Source organism: Argopecten irradians, chromosome 3 (genome assembly GCF_041381155.1).
Source record: "Argopecten irradians isolate NY chromosome 3, Ai_NY, whole genome shotgun sequence".
NCBI lineage: Eukaryota > Metazoa > Mollusca > Bivalvia > Pectinida > Pectinidae > Argopecten > Argopecten irradians.
In genome coordinates this window covers 36,999,570-37,015,489 of record NC_091136.1, presented here as the reverse complement: position 1 = coordinate 37,015,489, position 15,920 = coordinate 36,999,570, and the positions used below count along the sequence as shown (strand labels likewise).

General features: G+C 33.2%; 1 protein-coding gene across 1 annotated transcript; it reads right to left on the bottom strand.

Annotated features, from left to right (window-relative positions):
* Positions 1-5,132: 5,132 nt before the first annotated feature.
* Positions 5,133-15,242, bottom strand: LOC138318447 (retinol dehydrogenase 12-like). The gene is made up of 7 exons (XM_069260794.1): positions 15,054-15,242; positions 13,859-13,999; positions 12,669-12,860; positions 12,075-12,233; positions 11,319-11,438; positions 9,829-10,036; positions 5,133-6,779 (listed from the first exon to the last, which is right to left on the bottom strand). Exons 1-7 carry the CDS (start codon positions 15,130-15,132, stop codon positions 6,677-6,679), a joined length of 1,002 nt encoding a protein of 333 aa, XP_069116895.1. The 5' UTR covers positions 15,133-15,242; the 3' UTR covers positions 5,133-6,676.
* Positions 15,243-15,920: the final 678 nt, after the last annotated feature.

The window sequence follows — 15,920 nt, the reverse complement described above, 5'->3', positions numbered from 1 at the left end:
ATGTTATAATGTTATGTAAAATACAAAAGAGGCCTTTTTTTCCTCCTCTCTCTAGCTTCAGTTTCCATGTGTACATATACTACATTGATATTGTGCATATCAGGGGAAATGTGCAAATCCTGTATGACAATGATAACTTAAGACTTTTTTTCTAGACATATGGTGTCACTAATGGCAGGAATAATCCAACATACAAATGTTATGCTGGGTATATTCTTTTTACAGTTATGAGCATAACCATGCATTAAAGAGTAAGTATTTATGAAGAATTTAATATTGCTTCTGTTCTATATAAACAATATATATAGACCTCTGTACATATATAAGGCAATGGAATTATAGCAAACTCTAAACCTTATATATGGTAACTTAAAGATGCTCAACCGCTGACAAATAGTATTTTTTCACTATTAAAAAAAGGAGCAGACAATTTAGCATTTTCCTTCAGTTACAAAAAGTTACTTACTTTACACCATTACCACCATTGAAAAATTTGAGCTTCTGATTTAACTTAAAGATAAAAACATAAGAAATGATTAATTGCATCCCGAAACAAATCTGTGGCACTATATCGCATATAGAATGAAGTACTAATTGCTCATGCACCAAAGGCAAAATAAATTATTTTATATTATTTTTTGTGTTAATTAGACATATATATACGCGATTAAACACCAATTATTGTTCAAATGATGAAAATCATTTCTGCTCTGTCGGCGGTGGAGCATCTTTAATATACAAAATCACTCTCGATGGCGTGGATGTAAACACACAAGGAGTCTTGGAGTTGGAAGAAACTTGAGAGTTGGAGAAAACCCACATGGAATATAATCAGGGAGATGGATGAAAAGTGAGTGGCTACACCTTGTCACCATATTTTCTAATGGAATAGTATTGATAATATATATATTAAACACATGTATAGATCTTAGATAATAACGTCACAACCATTATAGCATTTGCTACACAAATGTACACTTTAACATGTTTGCTACACAAATGTACCCTTTAACATATTTGTTACACAAATGTACCCTTTAACATGTTTGTTACACAAATGTACACTTTAACATGTTTGCTACACAAATGTACCCTTTAACATGTTTGCTACACAAATGTACCCTTTAACATGTTTGTTACACAAATGTACACTTTAACATGTTTGCTACACAAATGTACCCTTTAACATGTTTGCTACACAAATGTACTCTTTAAAACATGTTTGCCACACAAATGTACCTTTAACATGTTTGCTACACAAATGTACCCTTTAACATGTTTGCTACACAAATGTACCTTTAACATGTTTGCACACAAATGTACCCTTTAAACATGTTTGCTACACAAATGTACACTTTAACATGTTTGCTACACAAATGTACCTTTAACTGTTTGCTACACAAATGTACCTTTAACATGTTTGCTACACAAATTACTGTTGACACAAATTTTTAACATGTTTGCTACACAAAGCCTTTAACACACACAATGTACCCTTTAACATGTTTGTACACAAATGTACCCTTTAACATGTTTGCTACACAAATGTACCCTTTAACATGTTTGCTACACAAATGTACCCTTTAACATGTTTGTACACAAATGTACCCTTTAACATGTTTGCTACACAAATGTACCCTTTAACATGTTTGCTACACAAATGTACCCTTTAACATGTTTGTTACACAAATGTACACTTTAACATGTTTGCTACACAAATGTACACTTTAACATGTTTGCCACACAAATGTACTCTTTAACATGTTTGCTACACAAATGTACTCTTTAACATGTTTGCCACACAAATGTACTCTTTAACATGTTTGCTACACAAATGTACCCTTTACCATGTTTGCTACACAAATGTACCCTTTAACATGTTTGCTACACAAATGTACCCTTTAACATGTTTGCTACACAAATGTACTCTTTAACATGTTTGCTACACAAATGTACCCTTTAACATGTTTGCTACACAAATGTACCCTTTAACATGTTTGCTACACAAATGTACCCTTTAACATGTTTGCTACACAAATGTACCCTTTAACATGTTTGCTACACAAATGTACCCTTTAAAACATGTTTGCTACACAAATGTACACTTTAACATGTTTGCCACACAAATGTACTCTTTAACATGTTTGCTACACAAATGTACCCTTTAACATGTTTGCTACACAAATGTACTCTTTAACATGTTTGCTACACAAATGTACCCTTTAACATGTTTGCTACACAAATGTACCCTTTAACATGTTTGCTACACAAATGTACTCTTTAACATGTTTGCTTCACAAATGTACCCTTTAACATCTTTGCTACACAAATGTACTCTTTAACATGTTTGCTACACAAATGTACACTTTAACATGTTTGCTACACAAATGTACTCTTTAAAATGTTTGCCACACAAAGGTACCCTTTAGCATGTAAATTTTTTCCAGTCTGATGATTGTAAACTTTTTCTCACAATATTGCTATGCCATTTTAATGTCATATGGAATATACCAATTAAATGGAAGGTATGGTGAAATTGCTAATTAAGGTAATTTAAATAGCGCATTTAGAAAAAAAATCATACCATATTGATTAAAGGACAGAGATCCAAAAAGGGGATGGCAGACTTTCAATTTGTAATTTCAAAAATATACATCTTTCCGCCATTTTTACAATGAAATACCTAATTGTCTGACTCAATATAAATAATAATTATAGGGTGAAACTTAGAAATCCTATATTCATATAATATAAAGCAGTGCTTTTTCCATTAAATCAAGAAATTCAATATAATCCAGGATTGATAATGGTTTGTCCATGGACAAGAATAATCCATTTATTGTAACATATTTAATTGTGGAGAGAACTTCAGTTTGTAACGTTTAAAAAAAATTACATGTAGGGTCATTATACAGCGATATCACAGATAAAACCAAACAGCAGGCTATTCTCAGAGATTATAATAAGACTTATGTACATTACCTTTATATACAACATAATATTGACATCTATATACCCGGTAATATATTTTTAAGATGTATGTACCTGTATAATTATGTATAATTATGTACAACAGTATAATAATGATGTATCAGCAGTGAAGAAAATATACCCAGAACTTAAAAAAAGTAAAAGAAAAAAAAAGTATATACCCGGTACATGTACTTTTTATGGACCATTTTAAGTGCATTTAAACATAAATTAAGGTATAAAAAAACAAAAATAAAGCAGTAGCTTATTAAAAACATTACGGGATATCAACTAGAAAGTTGTAGCATTTTTTAAACCAAAATTTTCACCTCATTAACGAAGTTTGCTTCTGATGGAATGGACCTCTTTGCCGGTCAGAAGCAGCAGGAATTTGAATACCAGTACCATACACTTTTAGTGCAGCTAAAGTAAATATTTGATAGTAAAATATGTACTTTTAAAGAATTTAATGAAACATAAAAAAGCAGTTATTTTGAAATTAACCAAAGGACCTGTTTATTCTACAAGAACCAAAGTCCACTACACAGTAATCAGGAAATAATTAGAACATGCTGGTACATAATACCAAATATCAATAAGGTCATAAAAAATTAATATAAAAATATTCTCAAGGAGGAGGTATACCAATATATAATAACATTATACATATAAAAGTACCCCTTGTGGCATGTTAAACAGAATAAAATTTTGCAGTCTACTAAGAAAAAAATAGCAGTGTAGAAAAAATTCAATTCTTGTGGAGACTTTCATATTTGTGAAAACAGTAAGTCATGTACATGTAAATATGTGTGGAATATTAGAGAGAAATGGTCAATCACAAAAAAAGTACTATTATTGCAAAAATTGATAATACTTTTTGAGATATAGAAAATATATTTGTCTCAGAACTTGTACTACAGTCCTGTTAATTTTAATACCTGATTTTTGTGTACCAGTACTATGGTAATTATTTCTTGCTTGAGTGGGGGAGGAATCAGTACATTGATTATAGATATTTAAAAATAAGAGTCAGAATCAGAATAAAGTCAGATTGTGTAAGTTTTACCAAGACAGCTGTGCATGTAAACAAAGTTGCAATCCATTATATACCGATAATACAAGCTAGAAGGCACAACATACACATGTTCAAAATATAATCCTATTACAATTCAAATTAAGACATCAACTCAAATTACCATATCTGACCAAATAAGTGCCCAGATTGCTTAAAAATTGAAAAAATAAGGGTCACTTTATAGGATAAAATTTTGACTTTTAAATTGAGTTGAGTGAAATTGTGGCTTTAAAAGAGAGAAGAGGTATTTATAATAGAGACAGGGGTGCTGATTGGGTCGAATACAATACATGTATATGTTTATATCATATTGATTGAATAACATTGATTCTAAATAATCAATTGTTTAAGAAAACCATTTTTAATTAGGGTATGACATTTTCTTTAATACTGGTAATACATAGGGTACAAACTCATCCCTCTTAATTTTCAGCAATATGAAGGGATTTTCATTCAATCCTGAAATCACCAAATACAAGTACATGTAACAAACTTGTAATATCAAACGGCTTTAATAGTTGATATTTAAATACAATAAAAAAATAAAATAAAACAGAAATGCCCATTTGAACTTCAATGTACCTTATTCCACATGTAAACTAAATACGAAAAGCAAAATTGAATCCACTGAATTAACCACTAAGCATTAAAAATAAAATTAACATTGGAAACTATTTTGCATAATTCTAATTCCAAACTTAACACCTTTGTTTCCAAATACTTCAATAAGAACCAATTTAGAGATGGCATACCAGTAAATTGTAAAACAAGAAGAAAAAAGAAAATACTTCAAACAACTTTAAAACAACATTTATATATTTATAGATGTATATTTTGATTTTCATTCCTGTGCTGGTCCTGTAATCAAAAGTATTACACATGAGAACACTATGTAGGCCTAAATATATAAAGTGTCCTTGCAGTTTCTACTGAACAAATCATGATTTAACCTCACTTATTTAGAATGTCACATGAGTTGTCTACCTTGGAACAAATATCATTGATTAACTTATCTTCACAACAGAGATTTTTTTCTTTGATTTCGTATAATAAAATAATATGTCCCTATTACCTAGTACTTTATCTATTATTTTTTTCACTTTGATATAACCTTACTATTAATTTACCTTGTAATAAGATTTCATATCACTAATAAATTCATATCTTGTGACTAAATGAATTATCTTTTATTATTAATTGTATAAACTCATTTACACAAAATATAAGAATGTCTATTGTCAAATGAAAACAAAACGGGATGTACGCAATGGATTGAGACAGACCTGGGTATAGTATTTTACACCCACCCTACCCACCTCTTATTTCAACCTTGCAAATGAAAACAATTCTCAAAACACTTGTTACCCTGGTGATTACTAGTTACAACATACCTCACGGCTAGTATGATTAAGTCGATATAAAATCCTGGTCTCTGTTATATCCTACTATTGTATATGATAAAGAAAACTCGCAGACAATCTAATATAATATGAAAATAATAAAGTGCTGTCAATGGCAGTCATAATCTACGATCACACAAAAACACGGGTTTATATAACAAGTGTGATAACTAGCAAGACCAGATATATAATGAGAATGAGTGTCACTTATTGTACCAGTACACCACAGGCGTCTGCTTCTGGTTTGATAAAAATATAATAACCTACCCCTACTATATGAACAAGGTGAGACAAATTTTATTTTTCCAAAACCAGATGCAGCCGCCTGTGGTTACACCGACGAGTTGACAACACTGGAGAGTCGGGACCTACATTGTAGCTACTAAAGGAAAGCCAACTTATCCTATGATCATTATATATATTACTTACACATTTCTTGGAAAACTCTGGAATGGAACATGTCTAAAAGGAAGTGATAATCCATACATGTTTGTATACCTAAAGGTTATACAGAGGATTCCGCTTATTTGAATAGGGTATTTTCCAGAAGAAAATTTTTGAATAAAAGGAGTTTGAACCCCTACATACATGTAAACAGGCAAATAGATATTGTTTCCTTCACTCGATAAATACATAAATTATTTACACTTAAAACGAACAAGTTGTTATTTTTGTAGTTACAAATCAATTTTAATTGTATTACTATACACTATAAGAAGATAATGTATAGCACTTTAACTTCGAGGGGTCAGTATGTCACATGTTCCTAATTTGGCTAAACAGAGCATACGTGCATGGAGGTTAAATTTTGTGATTCACTTATTCCTATACTTCTTTGAACTATTGTTCTTAGGTACATCAATGAATTTTTCGCTGGTACAGTAATACCTGCTCTAACGACCGTCTGTCTAAAACGATCGGCTTTTAGATTCCCTGTGTGTTTTTACTATATAATAACACTGCATAATGACCAGTGTAAACATGAATATATTATGAAAATAAATCACCCTCGAAATCAAGCTGCTATACAGTATATGCCTGTAACAGAGAGGGCTGTTCCATAAAAAGGCTCACAATCATTCAAGGGAATAGACAATGGCTAGTTTGGACTCCTGGTATTTAACCATATTCAAGTTGAAGAAAAACTGTCAGTTGTACAATATGTGTATGTGTGTTTGTGATTTTAAAGCTCTATGACATTATACCATCTTGATGATTTGATCATTAAACATCATTTGCCTGCTTTGGCTACCATATCCTCGGAGAGCTCCCACAGTCTTTTAGCATCCTCCATGTTCATTGCTGCCTTTGAAGGTTCTTTCTCCTCACAGTCACTGATAAACAATTAACCAGTATGAGTTAATAGAAAAAATTAGCATGACCTAAGAATACTTCAAATTCAACAGTGTATTCGTGGTACGTGAGACTGAGATAGAGTCACTAACACAGCTGAACCGTATCTGATTAATATTGAAACCTGTTGTCTTGGCACAATTATATCATAACTTTATATTTTCTAATTTTATGTTGGTCTATATATATGGTCATAAATAAATTTTAAAAAATTCATCAGTGACCTAGAAGATTTAAAAACCTAGCAAGTCTTTCATTTTATCCATCTTGGTTGCTATTCATCATAGCATATCCGGTATATTACAGGTACTAGACCTACAATTCTTTATTATTATTAAAATTTTTAAAGTGTGTTTCCAGAATTTTGGAAAAATGTTGTACACATTACAAAGGGACCTGCTGGTAATGAATAATATGACAACAGATTATCCATGGTACTGTCGAACTGTTCTACTGATACAGAAGTTGTATGGAATAAATATATATTTATATATAATATTATACAAATTACAGGAGCCCCATACAGTATAACTAACAGCAAAACCAACCCTTGTCTAATCGGGATACATGTTTAATATGAAGTAATTGCATAAAATTTCCTTATTAGGGTAATAATTTATAGTAATTAAAACCTGTTTAAAGGATTTGTGCAGTCAAAAATGATAATTTCAGTTTATGCTGGAAATGGCTTTATTAGCATGTGTAGAAACCTCTCCGTGCCGCGCGCGACCCGAATAACCTGTAAGCCGTCGATATCGAGGTCAAATTTTCTGACTACCCGATTATGCATATTTTCTAGCTCTAAACCGTGTGACGTCATAATAGTCCGTAGCTTATAGCTGTACTATAACTGATGTGCTATCACTTATATCGACGGTCACAGGAAAAGCGGATCAACGCTTTTTTATGATTACTTTTGAGTGAAATTAATCGTATAATAACTTTGGCTGGAATGTAAATAACTAAAAGAGTGAAATTCGATGTTTCAAATACTCTAATTTATGCTTTAATAGCAAGTATCTTCATGTAATTATGAAAGAAAATCCGCACAGAAATAAAAGTTTCGGATTTTTTTTTTTGTCAAAGAGTTCAGCAACGAATAAGCTTTAATTAGATATTTTCCTGTAGTCTGTATCTTTGATACATTGTGAATTGCAAAGTTTGTGACTGTAAAATGAAATTTTACGTAAAAAGTAAAGAAATCCTTGATTAAAGCATCGAGGATATGATGTTTGACGTACGTACACACCGATGATTGATCATTACAAACATTTTGTTGTGTGTTGCTAACCGAATAAATTGAGATACATTTTTATTACAATACCGTAATACGTTTCAACATGTGGTAGAAAGAATTTATTTTTGATATGCCTTTGGTTTGATGATTATGTAATACCTGGACCAGGATGTTGTTTACCTGTACACAACGCCATTCATCGAACTCACCTGTAATTATCTGGCCGCGGGTAATTTGCTATTCGGTGGACTATATCGGGTATTTGGTATTGTCTTACTGTCAATCAGGTTAGGACATCCGTTAATTGGATTGTTATTTGAATTATGGAAACCCCGTACATCTATGCTCTAGGTTTTTAATTGTCACCCTCATTATTAAAATGAAGATGTAAAAGTAAATGGAAATAAAATATCCCTGATCATACCTAGGAATATGTATTACACACACACACACATATATATATATGTATGTCGTACCAAGGATTTATCAGTGAGATATATGTCCTTGGTCGTACACAGGTAAAACAATAATGGAAGTTGACTTATTCAGAAACAAATATGGTTCTAAGAACTATTTCAATTAAGGTTTAACCTTAAAAATTATTCCAGTTAAGTACTGTAATAACGGAATCGTGGCATATAGCAATCTTCCGTAATTTCTAAGGTATTAGTGATAATTCTAAGCATGTATTTTCACCGTTTCGAATCTACATGTATAGTCATACAAGAAGGGTTACAGCATTACCACACTAAATATACTTATTTAAATATCACTAAGCATGTTCATATACATTTTGTATCACACTATTTAAATCTCGGTATGATATACAAAAGGATCGACAATGAATAGGCTATTTTAAGGATTTTGTATAATTTTGAAATAATGATTTTTTTTAAATCTACACTTATACTGTAATTTAAAAACATACATCAGAAATATCATTGATGTATTTCTGCTTTTTAGTTAACATTATGGATAAAGTTTCAAAGGCAACAATATAGATATATATATTATTTTTCGGTTTAAGTTCGTATCGTTACTCCAATATAACATAACTGACAACCGTCCACATTTTATTTTAATTAAAAAACTGTGCCGTCTTTGCATCGTTATGGCAGAAGTTTGAAATAAAACACACATTCTAGTTATATCCATGCTTATTTTTGTGATTTTACTAGTAAAAATATAGTGTTACATTATACTGTTTTTATTACACAGAAATTTACATAAGATGCTATCTATATCTCAGTCCAGACTGATCTGAACATCATTTTGATACATCTATCAAATTGGACTGATTATCTAATCTAAAGTTCGATAAATGCTTGTTTGAATGTTTGAAATGGTGTAAATGGAATGTTTTGAAACTGAAAATATCTACATCATAAAGCTAGAATAACCATTTATTCGAAAAACTCATATTGTAGATCTAACGTATATGTATATATGCTGTATACATGTATAGCAAGTACTAGGCTTACCTTGTGTAGCCGCGGACTATTCTGACATCACAAGACCACGTGACCGCTTAACTCATTATCTCTGAACTGTAGTCGACACTACCCGTAAATCACGACCAAAACCAACCGATAGCGCTAAAAACTAGATGATTCATTGAGTGGAACTTGATTTTTCATTCATCTAAACCAATATCCTGACGTTTTACAAAAAAAAAATTTTGGCTGCACAAATCCTTTAATCCAGAAACCTGGCTATAGTGGCCTAATATGCTGGTCATAGTGACATTTGATTTATACAAGTTACATATATTGTCATGGTTTTTTACTACATACCTGAAATATTTGCCGGACACATTATCTAACTTCTCATCTAAAGCACAGTGTAAAGTTGTTTGAGCACCTTCTACCGGGGTCTTCAGGAAGATTTGTAATGGACGGAATACCACGTTAAACAGGAAAGGATTAAATCCCGCCTCAACATGTCTCACCAGCTCTGTTTTAATCACTCCAGGGTGGAGAGTGTTTGTTGTCACACCAGTACCTGCACAAGAAAAAACTTTCGTAAAACATAAAACATAACCTTATACCTTAACTAAGCTAGACACATCATTATTTTCATTGGATATAAAGAATTTTAATAAGAAGACTAAAAATTATATGCTTTTCACAAGAGTCAAGTTATACTCCCCTGAATAAACAGGGTTTTTTCAAATAAGGGGAGACAATCATATCTAAACAACAACACATACACATCCTTTAACAAAACAAGAGGCCCAGAGGGCCTGTATCACTCACCTGGTTATTGTAATGCCAAGTTCTGTTCTGAATACAGGATTATTGTTTCTTTTCTGAAGGAATTTTACGATTTTTCTCTAATTTCCCTATTGGAACCCATTTTTTCTGCTCCAGGGGGTCAGAGCCAAAATTTATACTAACTCTGGTTAAATTCCATGCAGTACTCTATGACTAGTAGCGATTTAAATGATTTACCTCTATTTCCCCTCTTGGGCCCCGCCCCTCCTGCCCCAAGAGGAGTCAGAGCCAAAATTTATACAAACTCTGTTCCCCTTCCCCCAAGGATGTTTCTGGCCACATTTGGTTACATTCCATGCAGAACTTAATGACTAGTAGCGATTGAAAAGGGTTTACCTCTATTTCCCCTATTGGGCCCCGCACCTCCTGCCCCCGGGGGGTCAGAGACAAAATTTATACAAACTCTGTTCCCTTCCCCAAAGGATGTTTCTGGCCACATTTGGTTACAGTCCATGCAAAACTCTATGACAAGTAGCAATTTAAAGGATTTACCTCTATCTCCCCTATTGGGCCCCGCCCCTCCTGTCCCCTAGGGTCAGAGCCAAAATTTATACAAACTCTGATCTGTTCCCCTTGCCACAAGAATGTTTCTGGTCAAATTAGGTTACATTCCATGCAGAACTCTATGACTAGTAGTGATTTAAAGGAAATGTTGACGGACAGACGGCCGGCCGACCGGCCGACGGACGCCGCGCCATGACATAAACTCACCAGCCCTTCAGGCCAGGTGAGCTAAAAAATGAAATTCAAACCATGAAGGTTCAATTTCAGCAAATGAAAGAGGTAAGAAGGCCGTAAGTATATTATAACCTAATACCTAAATACATTAAGAACAATCATATAATTTTTACCACATTGATCACCAAAGTGACCCTTTACATTGTAGATTTTTTGGCATGAAAGTGTGTGGTGGTTTTTGTTAATGCATTTGTAAAAATATAGAACATGTGATATTGTTAATTTATCTTGCTATACTAGTAACCACTCAACAGAAACTTAGCTATTTTTACCTTGCAGACGTCGGTCAAGTTCCTTGGTAAAGAGGACGTTGGCTAATTTACTCTGAGAGTATGCATTCATGGCGGAGTAGTTCTTATCACTATTAATATCATCAAAGTTGATTTTCCCTCCTGTTAAGGAAATGAAATGTCAATTAAACAAATTAATCTAAGATTGGTGTCTTTGTACATTGTGCCACCATGCACAAGTAGTTTTTATCTTAGGGATACAGATGTCAATTATGAATTAATTGCTGTAGGTCTGTGGATTTTCTCTGTGAACTCTGGCTCCCTTCCATAACCAAGCAGTAATATGCCATTAGAATACTGTCTTAAGCACAAAATAGGACTGATGAGAGCTATGTTCAAACTGTAATTCAGATCTAATTTTGATTTAAATTTGGATTTTCATGTGATATATAAATTACTTCTTTTTAATTAAAACCTAAATGTTCTACTATAACACTGTATATCATAAAGTAACAAGTGAGTAATTTGATTGGTTCTTTTCATTCTCATGAACATCAAAGTTTATTAAGAAAACAATGCAAAGCTCAAATATGCCTAAAACAATCATTTTGCACTTAACCAGACATTTTGTATGTTCCAAATGTTCAAACAATAAAAATGACTCCATTTAGATTTTTAAAGAAGAAACTACAAAAATGGTTCAAATATAAACCTTCAAAGAGAACATGTAGAAATTGTAATGCTAATTTAAATCAAAATAAAGAACAAAAATAAAATATGACATATGAAACAACTAACTGTAGTGTGCTGTAGATGAGACATTGATGATCCTGGACGGAGCAGACTTCTTTATTCGGTCTAATAATAGTGTTGTCAGCAAGAAATGACCAAGATGGTTCACAGCAAACTGCATCTCGTATCCATCCTCAGACTGCCACTTAGGGCACATCATCACACCTGGAGAATAATTCAAATAAAAGAAGACATACCGGTATATTGTATGGAAATTATGCACAAATCTTTTTTTCTCAAGTATTCAAACATTTCTATATTTGACCTATCACAATGAACAAAGTTTAAAGGTCAACTTTTTTTGTTTTTTTTTTCTATATCACAGTGTAATATATACATACAATGATTGAAATCAAAGTTTTTCTGACCATACATATTTTACATATATGTATGAATTCAGTGTTGCATACTGTAACCCTTTCTCCTCAATTCGTCAAGTATCATGGTGTCACAATCATTTTTGATTTCCACATTATTTCTGATAAATATCCATTATTGGAGATCCACGGTTAATAGCATTTTGCTACACTTATCACATGATAAGTGAAGCGTTGCAGAGTGCAATCAACCGCAGTTCTCCGACATTGTTAAATGGCTTACCAGCATTGTTAATAAGGATATCAATTTTTTCCTCTTTCTCATTCATTCTCTCTGCAAATTTCCTCACAGAATCCAGTGAAGCAAGGTCTAATCGTTGTATACTGACATCATTGTTTCCTGAGAACGCCTTTACAGTTTCTGAAGCTTTTGTGGCTCTATCAAGGTCTCGACAAGCCATGATCACCCGGGCACCTGAAATAAATCTTCATCTTCAGGTTCTATCACAGATAAATTATAAGTATGGTGGTCTTTTCAAGGAAATTAAAATGTACAATAATTCTACAGACTGTGAAACTGACCTCTTGCGTACATGTGAGAGGTAAAATTAATAGAATATTACATGGGTCTGCCAAGAGAACAGGGATATCTCAACCTGAGTGATAGATTTTGCCTTGTCAACCCAAAGTAACCACAGGAAATACCTGTGAAGTATGGGAGAAATAATTATTAATAATGATTACTATTTTAGTTTTACACAAAAATGATTGATATTATACATGCATCGGTAAGCATGAAATAATAGGAAACCAATAAAAAGCATAGACAATTTTGCCGAAGTGATTCACTGCGGCAGTGCTCCACTGGAAAGCATATAATAGGCCAGGTACATATATTCATTCTACCATCAGATAATTCCTTGACCTTAGCTACATACCCCTTGCAAACAATTCCTTGACATGCTTACCACTGTCAGACAATTCCCTGACCTATGACCTAGCTACTTACCCCTAGCAGACAATTCCTAGATGTTCTACCCCTGTCAGACAACTCCCTGACCTCTGACCTAGCTACTAAACCCTGTCAGACAATTCCTTCACCTATGACCTAGCTTCTTACCCCTAGCAGACAATTCCTTGACCTATGAACTAGCTACTTACCCCTAGCAGACAATTCCTTGACCTATGACCTAGCTACTAACCCCTGTCAGACAATTCCTTGACCTATGACCTATCAGACAATTCCCTGACCTATGACCTAGCTACTTACTCTTAGCAGACAATTCCTTGACCTGTGACCTAGTTACTAACCCCTGTCATATAATTCCTTGACCTATGACCTAGCTACTTACTCTAAGCAGACAATTCCTTGACCTATGACCTAGCTACTTACCCCAACAGACAATTCCTTAACCTATGACATAGCTACTTACCCCAACAGACAATTCCTTGACCTTTGACCTAGCTACTTACCTCTAGCAGACAATTCCTTGGCCGTCTCCAGACCAATACCAGTGTTACAGCCAGTAATGATGACTGTCTTCCCATCTAGACGTTTCTTAGAGAGACACACACCGCCAGCTAGATGACGTCGCAGCAGCACAAAACCAAACACTAAAATCCAGAGAACACAAGTAGCTTAATTATCTTAATTGTTTTCTAATCATAATTAAAGCCATGGAGCACAAAAAAAGTGTCAAATCTAAGATGGCTGGTTATCAGCTATATGTGTTAACTGATCATATACAAAATACAATCATAGAACTTTATATATAGGGAAAAAGAGGAATCTATATAGAATTTAATGCAGAGAGATACCCTCAGTACTTTATGAGAAATAAAAAACTTCCTGAAAGTTCTAACATGTAAAATTTGAGACAGATATTGATCCCTGTATAAATTTATTAAGCTCGGCTACTTTCAGATTAATTATTACTTCAATTACCAAAATTTCAAGAAGGTTGCACAACAAGGGTATTCGAACCGCTTGATACAAAGTAGGGTATATCAATTATTGAGATTTCATAAAAATAAAATCTAATTACAATTGGATGTTTAAATTCATTCATTCATTTCTTCAAAGTTTTTTTATTGATATTATCCAGATCAAATAGAAAACCTTTTGAAAATAAGGGATACCTGCTCAATATATGGTTTGCTAAACCTATCACATAGCTACATCATTCATCCTTTGAATCCATATAAATTCTACATGTTATAGTGAACATTGTAAATAATCTAGATTAACAAACTTCATTGTTTAAGACAAGTTAATAACAAATCAAAACTGTAGATTATCATACAGTTGCTTTACTCTAGTGTCCCATATAATGCCCCCTTTGCACTAGGATAGATCAATGGACGTTCCAGAGGAGTTCCGAGAATACACCTGTACCCCTAGGTGTCAAGGTGATCTTATATAAGTTATTAATTAATCACATCGTATTGGTGAGCAAAATTTGTCAGCAATGGTGCGTACCTATGTATATAATAAGTTATTCACTTTATATGCATGCACAATATTCATAAACAGAGAAACAGTTCGCAATAATAATGAAGCATTACTGTAAGTGTTACGATATGTTGGCAACCGGCGTCCACTTAGGGTACGCATGCTTCCATTATGAAATATTGAAAATATCATCGCCCTGTTAAAAAATATATCTACCTGATCCAACTACAGATGAGATCAGTAACTTGTTCTTTGCAAAAAAAGACATGGCTGTTTCGATAAAATCCAAGTCCATTGATGACTTTAGGTCCGATCTCCCTCGCTATTCCGAGCCAGTTTTTACTTTGTAATATCAACTTCCGCTTGAGGAGGCGTCTCAAAAACAAACTTTTAGTATTTTCTTCGTCATACTACTAGGCCTAATTAGAAATAATATGAATTTAAGGCAAAGCCTCAAAAGAGCGCAGCTACATGTAAAAGATTATAACATGATAACTTTATGTTGTCTATATTTTTCTACAAGATTAACAATAAAATATTTCACTGACATGAACATACTATCGATAGTTAGAAAGAATTCAAAATAATCCAAATGGAATAGTTCAATATATACTTCAATCTTGTTTTTATCAGATGCAGAGAAAACTTGGCAACATGCCATGATATCAAAAATACGCGCGAATCTGTGCCGTCATTTTTGGCTTCAGTTTTTGTGACGTCACTGCTAACGGTGCCGTGCGCTTGAGAACATACACAGTATATATTGCCTTATTGGACCAGTATATTTTTGCGTTGTATATGTCTAAATTAAAACTACTTACGGTAATTTTAAAGTGTTTACTGATAACACATTTAGTCTAGTACAGAAATTTCAAATCTCGTCGTGCTGATAACGAGAATTAAAACATGGCTGCCTACATGGAGGCGCGAGACTTTTCCCGAGGGACACAATTTCAAAGTCCAAGGGGTACTGGAATGTATTGGAATCTATATGCTCATGCTCACACAGTGTTATGGTTAGTAGAGCTTCGCTCTACGCGGCCTTCGGTCGCGCAGAGAGCTGCGCTCTTAAATGATGAATTT

Coding starts and splice junctions, on each gene's coding strand:
- LOC138318447 (XM_069260794.1), bottom strand. CDS start 15,132: ATGGACTTGGATTTTATCGAAACAGCCATGTCTTTTTTTGCAAAGAAC. Junction 14,000..15,053: donor CTCATCTGTAGTTGGATCAG/GTAGATATATTT, acceptor TCTGGATTTTAG/TGTTTGGTTTTGTGCTGCTG. Junction 6,780..9,828: donor GTGTCCGGCAAATATTTCAG/GTATGTAGTAAA, acceptor ATTGTTTATCAG/TGACTGTGAGGAGAAAGAAC.